Source organism: Coenobita brevimanus, chromosome 76 (genome assembly GCF_032717465.1).
Source record: "Coenobita brevimanus isolate Jiangsu-jjx chromosome 76, ASM3271746v2, whole genome shotgun sequence".
NCBI classification, from domain to species: Eukaryota; Metazoa; Arthropoda; class Malacostraca; order Decapoda; family Coenobitidae; genus Coenobita; species Coenobita brevimanus.
The window spans coordinates 10,908,482-10,926,047 of NC_137029.1; the positions used below are offsets into that span (position 1 = coordinate 10,908,482).

Sequence of the window (17,566 nt, forward strand, 5' to 3'; positions counted from 1 at the left end):
CCTTGGGTGGTAGATGAGAAAGCTTAGTCTGGAGATCATTCATGATATCAGGATTCTTCCCCAAACTATCACTCAGGCTCATACTGCATGGGAGAGCTTCACTTGCAGACTCGGGTGAAACAGCTACAGTGCAGACTGGATTATTTTCGTCCCGCCTGTGATATAACTTTAGCATGTTGATGTGACATAGTTGCTTGCTCTTTCTACGATCTGGTGTGGCGATGACATAGTTGACATCATTGAGTTTCTTCTCCACGAAATAAGGGCCACTAAACTTGGCTTGAAGAGGTTGCCCATGAACTGGTAGCAGAATCAAAACCTGATCTCCTGGCTGAAAGTGGCGTAACCTGGACTTCTTATCATACCAAGTCTTCATTTTCTCCTGAGCAGCTCCTAAATTCTCTCTCGCCAGCTGTAAAGCAGTGGACAGCCGTTCTTTGAAATTCATCACATACTCCAGCAGGTTGACGTCATCTTCCTCCGACAGCCAGCATTCCTTGAGTAGCTTAAGGGGTCCTCTTACTTCATGGCCAAACAGTAGTTCAAAAGGTGAGAAGCCCAGTGATTCATTTGGAGATTCTCTTGCAGCAAACACAACGAATGGAAGACCTTTATCCCAGTCTTTCTGATGTTCCAAACAGTATTTCTTGAGCATCGATTTGAGTGTTTGATGGTATCTCTCCAACGCTCCTTGGGTCTGGGGATGGTAAGCTGAAGACGTGATCTGGGAGATGCCCAACTCTTTCAGAGACTGCTTGAAAACATTTGACATGAAATTACTTCCGCGGTCGGACTGTACCTCCTTAGGCAGACCAAACTTTGTGAAGAACCCTAGCATTTCCTTAACCACGTTCTTTGCTGAGATATTTCTAAGTGGAATGGCTTCAGGATAACGAGTAGCCATATCAATCATGGTCAACACATAAGAAAATCCTGAAGATGTCTTAGGAAGAGGGCTCACAATATCCACCAACACACTGGTGAAAGGCGCCTCAAAAGGAGGAATGGGAACTAGAGGTGCAACCTTTTCGGTCTGATTACACTTCCCCACAACTTGACAGGTGTGACAAGACTTACAATACCAGGAAACATCCCTGAAGATACCTGGCCAGTAGAAGTGTTTCAAAATGCGTGCCACAGTCTTCCTCACTCCAAGGTGTCCTGCCAAACTGGAATCATGAGCCACTCTAATGATATCCTGCCTACAAACACGAGGGATGACAACTTGATGTACAACCTCCCATTCACAGTCGGCTGATGCTGTTGGGGGTCTCCACTTCCTCATAAGTACTCCTGACTTTACATAATAACAAGTAGAAGCACCGGCTGACTCTTCTTCACTGTAAGCAGAGTTAGCTAGACCTTTCAACTCAGGGTCAGCAACCTGCAACTCAATCAACTCTTGACGAGACAAATTATCAACACTGCGGGGTACTGCCTCATCTGGTGAGTGGTCCAAATTAGCAAGAAAAGTGTCAGCTAGGATAACATCATCATCATCATTATCCTCTAAATCACCAGTAACTTTAGACTTAGCCCTAGTGACAGCACATGCAGGGAACACATCAGGGACATCACAATCCTGGGACGCAGCCACTGGCTCACTAGACAACTGAGGAGCTGGACACACTTGACTTCCACCAATATCATTTCCAAGTAAGAAAGTTACACCTGACATTGGGAGTGTCTCAACCAACCCAACCATAACGGAACCATTAACAAAACCAGATTCTAAATTCACTCTGCACAGAGGGACAGAGAAGTAATTATTCCCTACACCTTGTAAGATTACAGTTTCATCAGAGGAATTAAAATTAGAGCCTAGAACACTGGTCAGCATAAGGGATTGGCAAGCACCTGTATCACGATATATTTGAACTGATTTCCTGTCATTACTGTCCAGAGGACTGACAAAACCATCAGACAGGAAATTAGCACATGAACTCTTGAGAGTGTCACCCACGTTACTGCTCAAAAGAGGAGCTCCATCATGAGAATTTAAGTTACCCCTCAAAGCAGGTTCAGTTAACTCAGTTAAAGAATTCTGGGAACTCTCAAGAGTGGACACTAGACCAACTGACTGAATATTTAAAGACTCCTTTTTGTTCACATCACGCTGTCTCCTGAAACATCTCTCCGTAGTATGACCAAGCTTACTACAATAAGTACATTTACTTTTCTGAAATCTAGAGGTGAAGCTGGTATTTACTTCCTGAGAAACATCATCTTTATTCTCTTTCCTGTTACCTGTACTCTGAGTAGAGGCAACGTACTTACTCTCAGCTTTCCCTTTTTCTCTAGAATATCTCTTGTGAGTGAGAACATACTCATCAGCTAAAACTGCAGCATCAGACAAATTATCTATTCTTTTCTCATCAAGATATAGGCTTACATCTTTATAAATACACCTTTTGAAGTCCTCCAGCAAAATCATCTGCTTAAATTTGTCAAAATCAGAATCCACATTCTTAGAATTTAACCACTGCTCCAACAAATCTTCTTTGATTTTTGCATACTCAACATGGGATTGCTTATCTTGCTTGTAAGTTGTCCTAAATTTTACTCTATAGGCTTCAGGAACAAGCTCATAGGCCTTAAGAATTAAGCTCTTAACTACATCATAATTATCAGACTGATCCTGAGGCAAAGATGCATAAGTTACTTGAGCTTTACCGGTGAGAACAGTTTGAAGGAGTACTGGCCAATACTCCTTAGGCCAATTAAAACCTGTAGCTACCCTCTCAAACAACTGAAAATACTTTGTTAAATCAGATTCATTAAAAGGAGGGACAAGTTTAACATTTTTAGCCACATCAAAATCATCAGAGCTAGATGATCGAGTTCCACCTTGTTTCATGCGATACTCATGGTCTGCCTGAATCCTAGCAATTTCAACTTGTGCCTGAGCCTGTACCTGTGCCTCTTCAATACGAGCATTTGCTTCCTTAACACGAGACTCCGCCTCCTTAGCCTTAGCCTCCTGCAGAGCTAGCTGTAACTTAGCTAATTCAATCTGCGTTTGCTCATTTGGAGGAGTTACATTAAACAAGCTTTTATTAATCATGCCAACAATTTGATCTTTAGAATGATGAGAGTGAACTGCAATTCCCAATTGTTGAGCAACAAGCTTAAGTTCATTCTTTGTTCTGTTTTCTATATCACACACTGTTTGCACATTTGACAAAAAATCTTTGGCTTCATCAAGTGTAGAAATAGTAGCCATCATGAATATATCACAGTCACAAAATATCAAACAATATCCTTATGATAATATCCTGAATATCCTGATATGAGGTCGCCAATTTATGTTACGGAACAGAGAGAGATAACGTACACTTTAAGTGAGAATGCTAAAAATCACTACTGTCCCGTAAAGTTCCAGGTTCAAAACAGAGTTAGGTAAAATTACAAGTTAAAGTTTAATGCTTAAATTAACAACAAAACATTCAGGACTCATAAGGATAATGTAATGGCAAAAACAGGTTAAATATATGGTTAACTGCAATAGCCTCTATTAACACGAAATTAGCAAGAGTAAATTTTATCTAAGTCAGCCCTGATAAAATGAGATACCAGATAATACTCAGTGAATGCCAGATAAATAATTACAGATACAAACTATTATCAAAATGACTGACATAAAGAACCCCACACGAATTACAAAAACTTCACTAGGCCTACAAATTAAACTTATGCTATACAGTACAAGAAAAAATGCAACAACAGTTATACTCAAATTACACACAGCTGCTAGATGTTGGAGACTTCTTGAGCACTCACAATAATAATATCTGTACAGGGGAGGACAGAGATGTGAACAAAATGAGGAGCAGATCTAAGTGGCCATGATGCAGAGACTGAGCTCATTATATAGGAGCCAGGAGAGCTTGATACAACTTGTAATAAGGACGCGCAAATGAAGCCATGGGGACATAGAGTTGACAATCCCGCTCTGGACAACAGAGAGAACGACTTACTCTACTATAACGGTAGAAGGGGGGGACTGAGGCAGAACACGCTCGTGATCAAACATGCAGCATACTGTGCGTTAAAATTACACAAAGGATGATGAAATCATAGGCTATGTAACACAGTTCACATTTAATTATAAATTGCTATATATGTTAACTATGCAAGAATTATAGCATGGGTCATTTCATATCTCTATATCTCTCTTTTGCGAAATTAAGGTATGCAAAACGTAACTGTGCATCATTTTAGATGTGTTTTGCATGAATTATGGAGTGAGTCAAGCTTCCTGTTTGCGCTAAGGCAAACCAGACATGCTCTGACTAAATTATAGTCTCTTACGATTTCGTCATTGTACCAGTTTTTGATTAGTACAAAAAAATCGACGTAAAATTAGCAGCATTTAATGTCAAGAAAATTAAGGAAAATGGACTACTTTCCTTTATCGTAACATCCATTTCAGTGATAAAAGAAGAGACTGACCTGTCCAGCCAATTCCACGAATCACTGTAAGGATGATGGGCTGAATATTAACGACACCAAACACGGTACTTTCATTGGCGAGGAAATTTTAATGGATGAACAGTATAGGAAACTGTTGACGACTCAGTTTTGCCTGATCTAAAATTTGCCAGCTCTCCATCTTCAAAGCTGCTCTGCACAGTAGAGTCACAGTATTTTTTATTTTTTCTGTTAGTGAGCTATGGGAATCTTCATTTCATGAAAGCTCCTAAATTTGGAACCAAGTTAAGGCATTCTGAAGGGACGTTATAACCTGATCTGCAGAGGATCTCTGGCACCTCTTTCGTACAGATATATATATATATATATATATATATATATATATATATATATATATATATATATATATATATATATATATATATATATATATATATATATATATATATATATATATATATATATATATACCTAGGCTGTTTCCCCTAAGGAAAGGGAGGTAGCCGAGACAGGACGACACACTCCCCATTTACTCATCCATTCAAACACATTCATTCTCACCTTAGCCCCAAAGGGGAGAACGGACAGATCCTCACCGCACCACACCGCACAAGGGTCAACTGCACAATGCAATCAGTGACATCCGCAGCAGGGCCCGACAGCAGAGCTGGTTTACCCCTGCCACATCATAACAGACCCATCCCCTTACCCGCACCTGACCTGACTAGCTGATCAGACCAAATGCGGGAGAATATCCCCTCAGGGCTGCGTCATCACTTATTCATTCACAATTTCTCTCCATTTATTTCTGTCACGCACGGCCACTCTTCCTTGCTCAACAGACATCCCTCTCGCATCCAGCGCTCTCTTCACACTGTCCATCCATATATATATATATATATATATATATATATATATATATATATATATATATATATATATATGCGTATCACACTTTAGTAAGCACTTGCATATCTCCTCACAGATTTATTATTTCGATCCTCAGCATTTTCTTGCATATCTCCTTGTTTTCCTATGCTTATGCCACCATTATACTCTCTTGCATGTCGTTTATCTCAGGCTCATCAGTCAGAGTTACGTCTTATTATCGATCACACTTACAGAATGAGACCCTCAGTACAGCACAGACTTTCCAACAAATCACGTTTTTCAGACAAGACAGTATTCTTATTTATTAGATAGTTTATTAAGACTACTTTCATCAAAATCAATAGACTGTTCAGATGAAAACAAATACTGATCCAGTAATTATGAATAACCAAATGAAAGCAAAGTTTCAGATTTGATGTCACAGCTTTCCTAAGCGCCTCATATGTATCCTTTGCAAGGATATACCAGTATTTTTTTTTTTTTTTTACTGTACTTCAGAGCGTTACCTCTAGCACCACATAACTGACTCTGAGAAATTTATGTAGATATCAGATTTATACGAATTTTTATGATTGCTGTTCGAGTTCCATTCGTAGCACCAGCAACTTGCCGGATTTAGCTGGGAATATTTCAAGACATGGGTGCCCAAGAAACCTACTTCTTTCTAGTACGGCATCAGAAACGTTTACATAGATGTATAACACTTTCAAGTGAATGTGTAAGGGTCACTTACCTTTGAGCCTAATAATTCCTGGCGAAAACCAAATCAGTTTGCAGAGCTCGGACACATTTATACCATACATACAAGTATATTGTTCATGGTTTCCAGATGAGTACCATGACCATTACAGACATAGGTCGACACAGAATAAACTCGAGAGACTTGTTTATTCATTTATTGAGGATACTTAGACGAGTGCAAAACGAAGGAGACAGAGCAGGAACACGTGACGTATGGTATGGTAGCAAGGAGTCACAGTGCCATGTCCATGTAGGTTAGGAATCTCTCCACCACCTCCTTCCTTAGCAAACTGCATTGCTTACCACGCACTCATACTGCGTTACACGTTACTTATCTTCTTAACCACTTCAGTTCGATGGTGTTATATTATTTTCTTGTTAACTCGACACAGTTATTCAACCCATCTTGGGCTTCTCATAGTGCAGGGGTTAACACTGACATCATTTACGTAAATAACATAATAACAGGTAATAACGTGGCATACACAGGCATCCACAGCTAAGGAAAAAGTGCCGGGGAGTCTCCTAAGCCAACGAAAATGCGGCCTCCAATCACTTACAGCCTGTACAGTCTTTCATGGAGTAGGCGTGAAACCACAGGTAAGTACACTTAAGTCTGTACACAACACTTACAGTAACATCTTTGTCTCAGTTTATTTGGTTGAATCTATACACATGCAAACACACACAACATAATCAATAGTTTTCCACTAAACTCTTCAGACCATAAGTAAGTCACTCATTCAGTTAGATCATCAGTAAGCCAATGAATCATTGAATCTTTTAAACAACAATCTTGTTAAGTATGTACATTGTGCTATTTCTTCATTCATTCTATCAATTAGGCAATCAGTTAATCAATGAACAAATCGTACCACCAGCAGTCAATTATTCTGTCAATTAATCAATCAGCCCTTTTTTTAAACCTGTACAGTGCAATAACATAAATCTACAACGTCTTCTCGGGGTAATATAGGCTAAGTAACAGTATAAACATCTGTATCTTAAGCTTCATTGGCTGCAACGGGATGCCTTACTTATAAACAGACCGTCACACCAGGACAGACAGAAATTTAGGTCCATAGTTATATCTGGACCCTCTATACGCACATATACATTACTATATGGTGCACATGTACAAGCATCATGAGCGGTAGACTGGTGAGCCTATGACGGATTGTGTGTGTGCGTGTGTGTGTGTATGATTGAAGTTGTTATTGCTAATGAGTAAGCAGAAAGTTATTTACATCCGTGTATATGCATGCATGTAGTGTATGTGTGTGTGTGTGTGTGTGTGTGTCACCACAGCAACGATGACACTGTACAGTACACAGAGTTAAAGGCGACAAGCCTGGAGTGTAGACGGATCATGATGATGTAAGCTGCTGTGGTGCTGTCAAGGCTCTCTTCTGCCCTACGCACATGCAACCTTGGATTCCCGATACGAAAACCTAGTGAGCTAGAATATGGAGGGCAGAGATACCATTGTAATTTCTTTGAAGCAAGTGTTAAGGGGCGAAGAGAAGCTAGTAACCCAGGTTTTGGAATAATACCCATACCAACCCAATGAATACCGTATATACTTAGGGCAAGTACACTGAATTATTGTATTATGTTTTTCAGTGTCATGCGTCATCCACACAAGCAGCAACAGGAACAACAGCATATTGTGGAATTCACATTAGATGCACTGTGAATGGTATCCATTGTGGACAGATACTCTCAAGGAAACAAGTTGCCAGCATACGTATAAACACCTAGAAGTCTTAGCTTCACTCGCAGACACTTTACCTTTCATCACACCGTGACCTCGTATCATGGTTTCAATATTTTCTAAATATTCTTTGGACGTATGACATTTAATATTAAAGCAAGTTGTTAACCTAAGTATATTAGACGCTTAATATGTCGTAGTCACTCGCTGAGTCTTGGGGGAAGGTCAGTATTTCCTTTTCACCATCTCGAAACCGTGGCAACACATAAAAATTTTCTAAACTAACCAACATTATTCATGCTAGAATCTCATTTCATAAGCTCGGAACTCCAGACGTGTAAAGGAATTATTGACCTTGACTATACACAAGTTAAGGGAAGAGACACATCACCGAGATTATCTTGATTGCCTCGAGATGCTGATATGTAATGTAGGGAATAATTTCTTTCAGAGTCTGCGGCATCACTAAGTCCACCACTGTGATGCCCATAGTTGCTGTATCGTTGTTGGACGCAGGCAGCGGAGAAATGAGTTGATATGCGACGATCAGAGTGTGGAGGCATTACTTCATAGGTATGCAGAATTGTGATGGTGGAAAGATCCCATGGATCTGGGTACACGCTACGATGAAACAGAGATAATAATCCATGACACTAGTTCAACGCAACACAAAATGGAGTTCTGTAACACCGGGTAGGTAGAGTATTTATGTAAAGTTGCAGTATAATGCTGTAATGAGACATCTGAGATTCCCGTTTGCAAATTTTATTCAGCGTTGAGACGAAGATTCGATAATGCTATTTAGGAGCGAGTTTAGAAAGTAAAAATTCTGTGATGCTTGGTGGGTGATCACTGATACCGTTGAGATTTCGTGATAACTGGTCGATGCTGTGTCGATACGGAGCAGAGACTGTGTAATAATGTCAGTAAACGCTGCCTTGAAACAACTGAGATACCATGATGCTAGACAGACGCATCACTGAGACAAAGTAAAAATTTTGTTAACATAGTGTTGAATTATTTCAGCTTCCATGGCACTTGGCACAGCGTTGATTTTATGTCAGACTACTTGACATTCGTATGACAGGGATAAAGCAAACTAAATTCTGTGGAAATGAGTGGACGCAGCATTGAGAGACAATTGAAAATACGTGACAATGTTAAGCAAACACAGCTTTAACATCCCATACTTTCTGCGATGACATAAATTAGAAGTGCTCCTGTTTTGGCATGTAGAGGCAGATCTCAGGTAGGTAGGCAAAGTGAGGGAGGATAGAGAACGATTACTAGTGAGAAGTACAGGCGTTGAGACATAACTTAGATTCCGCAGACGCTCCGTTGAAATATGACTGAGATCTGTAGATGCAGCGTTAAGACGGAGTTGAAATTCCTGTAACGACGCTAGACTAACAAAACTTTCAGATTCTTACAGTGTGGAGATACATTTGAGATTCCTTAAGTGCAGAGCAGGGACAGAAGTGAGACGCCACAGCGACGCATGACAAACTCAGCATCAGATTCTACACATACAATGTTGACACCCATCAGAGGTACCCCTTTTGGCCAAGTAGAGTCTGATCTAATGCCCCAGCAGCTAAACAAGACGAGCCAAGAGAAGCGGCACCGCTAGTAAAAAGGATAGGCGTAGAGGGAAGGTTGCACAACTGAGGGCGGCCGTACTGTATGTGCATTCCAGGCTCCCTGGTACGTACTGCTTACACCGCGTCTGGGAAGGAGAGAGGAGGGATTAGAAATAATACACACAATGAATGACTGTGTGGATGGAATGAATTCTCCTATGTTATACCAGCGTCATTTTGCAAGACTTACACGAGCATGACCGCTTAGACTTGAGTGCCTGGAATTTCAACACACACACACACACACACAAACACATACACCATTACCACTGTTTAGATCAAATTTCTTGCTTCACCTGGTATTAATGTAGTAAGTACTACCAGAAAGCAAAAGGTAAATATGAACGTGTGAGTGCATGAGGCTATATTAGTACACTACTTTTATGATGGCTTCAGAATTGGGTATGGAAGTGTGTGCGTATTTTATACCTGTATGATGGGTCCAGCAGTGCGGTAAGAGTACTCCTCAATGAAGTGCGAGGCCTGGGTACCGCACTCTCTCTCCGCCGCCGACGTCACGCACAACAGGTAGTTGTGGAAGGCGCTGGTGAGGAAAAGAAGTTAGGTTAACTTAAGTTAGGCCTGAAGTAATTGAATTTATTAAGGTTAGACTCTGGTATACACCAAAAGGTTACTCCATGTCGTTAGATTGGATTAAGTATAAGTTGATTGATTTGTTTGGGTTTAGGTTAGTTAGACCAAGTTAGGTTAGGCTGAGCTAGGTTAAGTTAGGGTGGGTTAGTTTATGTTATTTTTTATTTTTTTCCTGCGACGACGGCTAGCAGGTCAATGAGCGGCCAGCATTCTTCTGCTTCTGGCGGATTTGTTAAAATGGGTCCCTTGGAGACATAACTGTGGTACCATATATGGTAATTGACATGGAGAATCCAAATTTGCCATCAGCTGACACCTGAAGTGACGTCATCTTGCGACAAATTTATTAAATGTGCTTAATTTAAGCCTGGAGATAAAAAGTGGTCCCATATAAGGTTGACATGGATAATCCAAATTTTTACAGCAAACTGAAATGGGAGATTCGCCACAGGTCCCAGCGCATTTTTTTTTTTTTTTTTTTTGAAGGTACTGACGTAATATGAAGTTCGGTCGTTAACATCTGGTTATATTAGATATGGCAATATCAGATTAGTTGGGATAGGTTGAGTTAGGATTCACCGTTTAGTTGTGAATAAACTTACGCAAGAGCTGGGAAGGATTCAGTTAGATTACCCTACTGTAACTGGAATCAAGTTGGTTTGATCAAGCTATTAGATTATGTTTTTGTTTGGCTAAATTAAGATAATTAGGGTATTATTGATAATTTCTGACAGTCGCCAGCTCTCCATCGTTCATAAAAATGTTCCTTGCTAGCACTGCACAGCAATAAAGTCACGTTCTGTCATATGCTGTATAACAAATTTACTGGTTAGGGATTCGAGTGTGTCTGTGAACAGCTGCAGTCAACAGTTACGTTACAATGTCTACGTTCTGTTCCAAACCTGGTAACATCTACTGTACTCGTCCACACTTCCGTTGTTGTTGTTGTTGTTGTTGTGGTTGTTTAGATTTTTCTCCCTTCAGAGAACCAAGCGATAAATCTAAATAACAAGAACAACAACGGGCGTGAGCTAAATATTGGCTAAAGTTATTGCTGACTGCGGACCTAACGTTTTCATTGTTGTTTTATGCAGCTTCCAAGTGATGTTGCTCAGCTTGGGAGAGAACTTTCGAAGCTGAAGGGTTAGATGTGGGGTTAATAAAACCATTCGCTGCTAGGCTGCTATCCTTAGTGAGTAAAACTGCCCAGTAGCAAAACGAATGAACTAAGTAAAACTTTATCTTGGTCAAGTGATTAAATGATCATTTCATTTGAGCCGTCGCAAACCAAATACGAAGAAAGAAATTTGTAATATAAGAAATAAATTATTATAACCCTCTCGGCCATTTGACTTTCTTATTCTTGTTATCAGATGACGATTTCATTTAATGTGAATAATTCCGTAGCAAAAGCGAGTCAGGAGGATCCGTTTCTTATCCTTTCGAGGTATTATTAGATTTTATTCCTAATATCTTCACAAACATGCGCCCCTCCTAATCTCAATAAAATTGTCCGCTGGAAGTCAAAATTAATTATAGAAAATGTTATCGTCCTGAACGATTTAATGTTCAACCTGGGCAACAGTCCATACGGAGATCCATGCACGGGGTGTCCTGCGAGACTTACGAGAAACTTCAGGAAGTTATTCAAGAGCTAATTTTAGCAAAAAACTATATCAATGGAGATTCAGTTTTTAGCCGTTAGGGAGCTTCAGTTATTGATGATTTTATCAGTAAATTAGGAGGGAGACCATTTTTGCCCATAAAGCTATCAGTAATTGTAGCTCCATAACGAGTGAGAAGTGGACTTACGTGTTGATATAGCACTGTTTTCTGTAAATCTTTCGGAACATCCAACATACCTCATCTATTTTGCTCTGATATTTAGTTCGTTATTTTAAAGAATCTTAGTTTTTATTTTATTTATTTATGCAAATACCTGGACCACTCTCACAACTTTACTAGGCCATGATTTCATAAAATTGATTAGTGTTACTCGTAGGTGGGCAGTACAGAGGTACAAAAATACCGAGTTACATTCTGGTACCTTAAGTATGTATATTCACACATTGTGTGGTAAGAAGATGGTATCACTGATAGAGAACAAATTACGGTATTATTTAATTTATCTATTTATTTTTTTTACGAGTGTAGCATTATCGACGGTGCTTTTTGTGTACCGGGTGATCACCTCTGGTCTTACTATTATGAGGAAGAAATGAGCCTGCTTGCTTACTACCGAAATACTCCTGTATGAGTAAACTAGGTCGTCAACTGACGTGAAATGGGTAAAGGTTAAAAAAGCTGCTTTACCGTATAAATGTAAAGTGTGTCATTGTCATATATTACCGGGCAGCTATTTCTCCATTTCATTAGCCGTTTAACTATGAAGTCTTTATATTTCCTTTTGCTACTAACGGACGATTTTACTCGGTTACGAAGAAATCACTCGAAGTAAATATGTCTAATATGGCAAACATTTAAGACATTCACCATATTTCCAACGCCACCTCTACAGTACACTTTTTCCCCACACCAACCCGACACTCTCACCCTAGGCTTACCTTGACACACACATGCATACACACACCGCCACAAAATCACTGCCACACACCCACTATCCCATCCCCACCTCCTCTACCAAACACTACGAGTACGTCATCACACACTGCTTTACGCACGTCGTATCACACATTTAACTCCATCACAACGCCACCACCTCAATGCCACTCCATCACACCCACCATACCAGTGCCATCCCTTGCACCACCACCTAACCACTTCATCACCACACAGCCACTGTTTACCATGCAGTTTTTACTCCATCTTCCCATCCTTACTAAACTATGCTTACCACACCTCAACTACCTCCTCCCCACATTCCCACCCCGCCATTAATCCATCGTCACCTCTAATTGTAGTTCATTCATTTTAATTTGGCCGAGATTTTCATCCTTTCCAGCTTATTTTCCGTAATTCAGTGATAGATTAAGAGAATAAGACAATATCATGACTTTAAATCACTTTCACAGCTTTTCATCGTAACTGCCGCCATATTCTAGTGCTAGTTTCACGTTACAGCTCATCCTTAAATATGGTAAAATGGCACTTTCACACCCAGTTAAAGTGAAAAGAGCATACACCATTACAACACTCCCACCAGTTACCATGCCATCCCCTCCACACACACACACACACACACACACACACACACACACACACACACACACACAACTGCTCTAAACCCCTCCCATACCTCCAGCACCCTACCAGAACTCCTCCATCCCATCCTCAACCCCACCCTCAGCCCTTAACCCCCCGCCCCACATGACCACCCCATCAACACACAATCACCACTTTAGACCCGCCGGTTGTGCGCTGGGGTAAAACTGTGGAGCCGTGGTTTAGCCTGGGGTCAGGGGGAATATTGAAGTGTAGTGAAGAAGTCAATGTGATTAGGGAGAGGCGCTCGAGGGTAGGGAAGGAGAGGACAGAGGAGCGAGGGAGGACAGGAGGGAAGAAGAGAGAAAGATTGAGGTAGTGGCAAGGAGGGCAAATGACAGAAGCAAGGAAGAAGAGAGAGGAAAAATAGTGGAAGCAAATTGGGAAGAGAAATTGGGAAGCTGGAGACAGTAAGAAGGGAAGGAAGTAAGGAGAAGGAGAGCGGGAAGGAGAGTTGGGGGGAAGAAAGGAAGCAATGAGACAGCAGAGAAAGTAAGGAGGAAGGAAGAAAGGAAAGGAGCGAGAGATTGAGAATCGATGGAAGCAGGGAAGTAAAGGGGAGAAAGAAGGAAACGGGAGGGAAGAAGGAAGGAAGAGAGGGAAAATAATAAGGAATTGGGAGAAATGGAAGAAGACAGAAAAAGGGAAGAGGGAGACAGAGAGAGACAAAGAATAGGAAGATAATAGAGAGAGAGAGAGAGAAGAGGGAAAATTAAAGAAGGGAAAAATAGTGAGAAGAGGCTGGAAGAAGCAGGTATGGCGGGGAAAGTGAATGAGAGGAGAAAAACATTAGTAGGCTATGAGGGAAGTATGAAGAAGGGGAGAAAGGAAAAGACGAAGAAAGGCGGGATAGGAGGCGAAGGGAGCAGGAAAAAAAAAAAATGGCAAAGGAGAGAAAGAGAGAGAGAGAGAGAGAGACGAAGTGGTATCAAAGGGAGAGGGAGAGAGAAATGTGGACATATACCGACAGGGAGACCTGCCCCACTCTCAAAAACAGGTATTTTTCTGAGTGGCATGAGAGGGTCGGTGACACGTGTGATTAATGGTGAAGGGAGCAACTCATTGTCAGCATGGATTAATCAGTCGGGGAGAGGGAGGCAAATACACATCAAATCCCGCAGTCGCTGGCTTATTTTTTACGCTTTATCTCGCTGTTTTCCTCTCTCTCTCTCTCTCTCTCTCTCTCTCTCTCTCATTGTTCGTAAGTGGAATGTGAAGTGGTGTACTTGCTCTGTGTCAGTGTAACATATGGCAGTGCTTGGTTCAGTTTGACAGATGAATAGGAATGGGTGGGAAGTAAAAACAGGCCAGAGCTTAAGTTCTTCATTAGGCTACGCTAACGTTTCGGACTAAACACAGAGTCCATCCTCAGAGAGACAGCACAAAATTGGGGTAATCAGAGATATTTATACACAGGGCGTCCCTATTACCTTCGTTGTATCTACCGCCGACTGACTGCCCTCCTCCGTTGTGTTGACCTGACCTTATGATCTTACTAAGCAAAGGGAGAAGTGGGGTTAGGTCATGATAAAAGCACAAGGTCAGGTCAACACAATTGAGGAGGGCAGCCGATGAACGATAAACACGACAAGGGTCCTAGAGACGTCCTGTGTGTATATCTCTGGTTTCCTCATTTTCGTGCAGTCTCTCTGAGGATGAACTCTATGTAGTCTCACAAACGTTAGATGAATGAAGAACTTACTATCTTTCCTGTTTTTCTTTCCCATCCATTCCTATCCATATCTATCTGTCTATCTACCTACCTACCTATCTACCTATCTATCAATCCAATTATTTATATACATATATATTGCTCAGTTATATTATTTTTGAAAGTAACGTAATAAAACCATTACAGGCTGATTGATTTTTATGTTTTGCATGATAAAAGCCAGTTAGCCTTTATACTGTGATATTGCTCCACACACACACACACACACACACACACACACACACACACACCGCGTGGACGAAACCAGAATGTTTTGGACTACCGGTATGTTATAATGCTGTGTAATGTATGGTTTTTATACTTAAGTCATTTTTATTATCAAGTTTGGGGACGAACTTTACGATTACATTATTTTTTAAAGCAATGACTACTCAGTAGCCATAATTGTTCTGTATTCCCTTCTGTCTGTCTTTCTATCTTCTCATATACGGAGGATTATCATTAGTCCTTCCGTTTACGTAATGAATGAATTAGATTTTGCGTGTTTATGTTTGTTTAAGTTGTGAACTGATTCAAGAAAAACAACATATTCCTTCCTCAATTGCCCTATTTACGTTGATGAAAAAAATGCCCACTGTGAATGAGAGGAACGTTCCTTTTGTGGAGGGTGGTTGAGGTGATGGTAACTCATAACTTATTTTAGCCAAAAGCTCCATTGGACACCTAACGTTCCATGTGCACTAAGTGAAAGTTCAAAATGCCTGATAATTAACTGTATGACAAGATCTTCTTAGAAGCTAACATTTAGTGTAGTGTATAGGTCTGTGACTGTGCCTTCTGTGCTTTAGATGCTAGTGGATTTTGGATCATGTATTCTGAAAATATAGTTCTTTTCTGATTAGGAAATTCGCCTTATAATAAGCACAGTGAAGTGTTAAAAAAATCTTTCAGTTAACTAATTTAGTCAGAAATTATTAGAGGTCTATAACCAGAATAAAATATAAACCTGATCATTCGAATATCACCTTAACCACCCAGAAAGGCTGTATATTGAAGGAGTTCACTTCGTAGTGCACGAAAGATAACCCCTAGCCTGGCAAAGAGAACTAGTTCCACATAACTCAGCTACCCTTCACCTAACGCAACTACCGAACTCACCAACACTGCTGCCGTATAGAGTCCTCGAAGTTGAGTTTCTCCGGTGGGTTGACGGAAGTTATGAGACGCTGGTACTGTACGCCGCACACCTGGTTGTCCGTGCTGAGGTTCTTCATGCAAGCAGAGTGGAGCAGGTATTCTGGGGGGTAAGCAGAGAGACGTGAGGGTGAGGTGGCCTGACGGAGGAAGGAGTGAAAGGTAGATGTGTGGGTGTGAATGAAGGAGGTGTGAGGTGGGATGCGGAAAAATGGAAAAATAGGGAAGGGTGGCTCAGGGTGACGAGGGAAGGTGTGAAAAGGGGTGTGAATCATGGAGGAGTGGATTGGACATGGGTGCAGGAAAAAAGCAGGATGAGGAAGGATGACTAAGGAGGGAGTTAGGGTGGAATGTGGTGGGTGAGGGAGGTGAGTTCTGAGGGAAAGGGGTAGGGGACGTGTGTGACGCAACAGGGAGTGAATTGAGAAGATGTGGAGTGCGGATGATAGGGGGGCGATAAGGGATATGAAATGTAAAAGAAATGGGGAGGTGAGGTGGAGACACAGAGGCCCGTATTTCGTCTGTTAAGGTAGCTCCCTATCACCTCTTCCAAAACGATTTATCTTGCTTATTACATCTTGCAGTCCTATTTTGTGTTACAGAAATCGTTCTAATCTCACCATACACTGCATATATAACGCACAAAACGATATTAGGCAGCCGTATCCAAAAATAAATCGGTGAGCAAGAGACGTTAGGGAGTTTGCTTAACGCCTGCGAATACAAGCCAGAGAGTGAAGGATGTAGGGGTTAGTGCAGAAAGGGAGAGAGGTGAGATTAAGTCATTATATGGAGCATTAGTGAAGAGGAAATGAAATAAGGTCTATAATGCGAGGGAAACGGGAAGAGGAGGCACTGAAAGGGAAGTGAAATATATCGCGACATGGAGTATGACAGAGGGACATAAATGCTGAAATGAAGAAGGATTTGGAGTGTGACAAACAGAGAAATGGAGACAAGTGGAGTACGGTTTGGCGTATAAATGGAGAGAGAGAGAGAGACAGAGAGAGAGACAGAAAGGAGGGGGGAGTAGGGTGTAGAGTTGGTGAAGGAGATGGTTCAGGAGGGGGAGGGAGCGGACTAAGGGAAGGTGAAGGAGCTGGTTCGGGAAGAGGGAGGGAGCGAACTAAGGGAAGGTGAAGGAGATGGTTCAGGAAGAGGGAGGGAAGCGGACTAAGGGAAGGATGGATGAGGCTGGGTGACAGAGGGGGCAGTGTGAGGAAGGAGAGTGGAGGTGGGGTAGATGATTTAGGGTATAAAGTAAATGACTGGGATGGTGAGGGGACACAGAAAAGGAAGGAACATTTGTTGATATGTGTAAAGTGAATAAAGGAGTTGAAGAGGAAGGATGACGCGTGGGAGGGGATATAGGTAAAGAGGAGGGGAGCACAAGGAGGGAGGCTCAGGTTAGGTGTGAGCGACGAGTAGGTGCCATAAAGGAAGCGAGTGTGAGTGAGTGAGAGGGGG

The 17,566-nt window shown here is 41.3% G+C and overlaps 1 protein-coding gene across 1 annotated transcript in view; it reads right to left on the reverse strand.

Annotated features, from left to right (window-relative positions):
• Positions 1 to 6,210: 6,210 nt before the first annotated feature.
• The window catches only part of LOC145408296 (uncharacterized), a 396,553-nt gene continuing 385,197 nt past the window's right edge, over positions 6,211 to 17,566 (reverse strand). The window contains exons 4-6 of the mRNA XM_080279070.1: positions 16,064 to 16,202; positions 9,847 to 9,961; positions 6,211 to 9,503 (exon numbers count right to left, since the gene is read on the reverse strand). Of these exons, the coding sequence (XP_080135196.1) occupies positions 9,372 to 9,503; positions 9,847 to 9,961; positions 16,064 to 16,202 (386 nt within the window). The 3' untranslated portion in view covers positions 6,211 to 9,371. The remainder of the gene's footprint in view (positions 9,504 to 9,846; positions 9,962 to 16,063; positions 16,203 to 17,566) is intronic.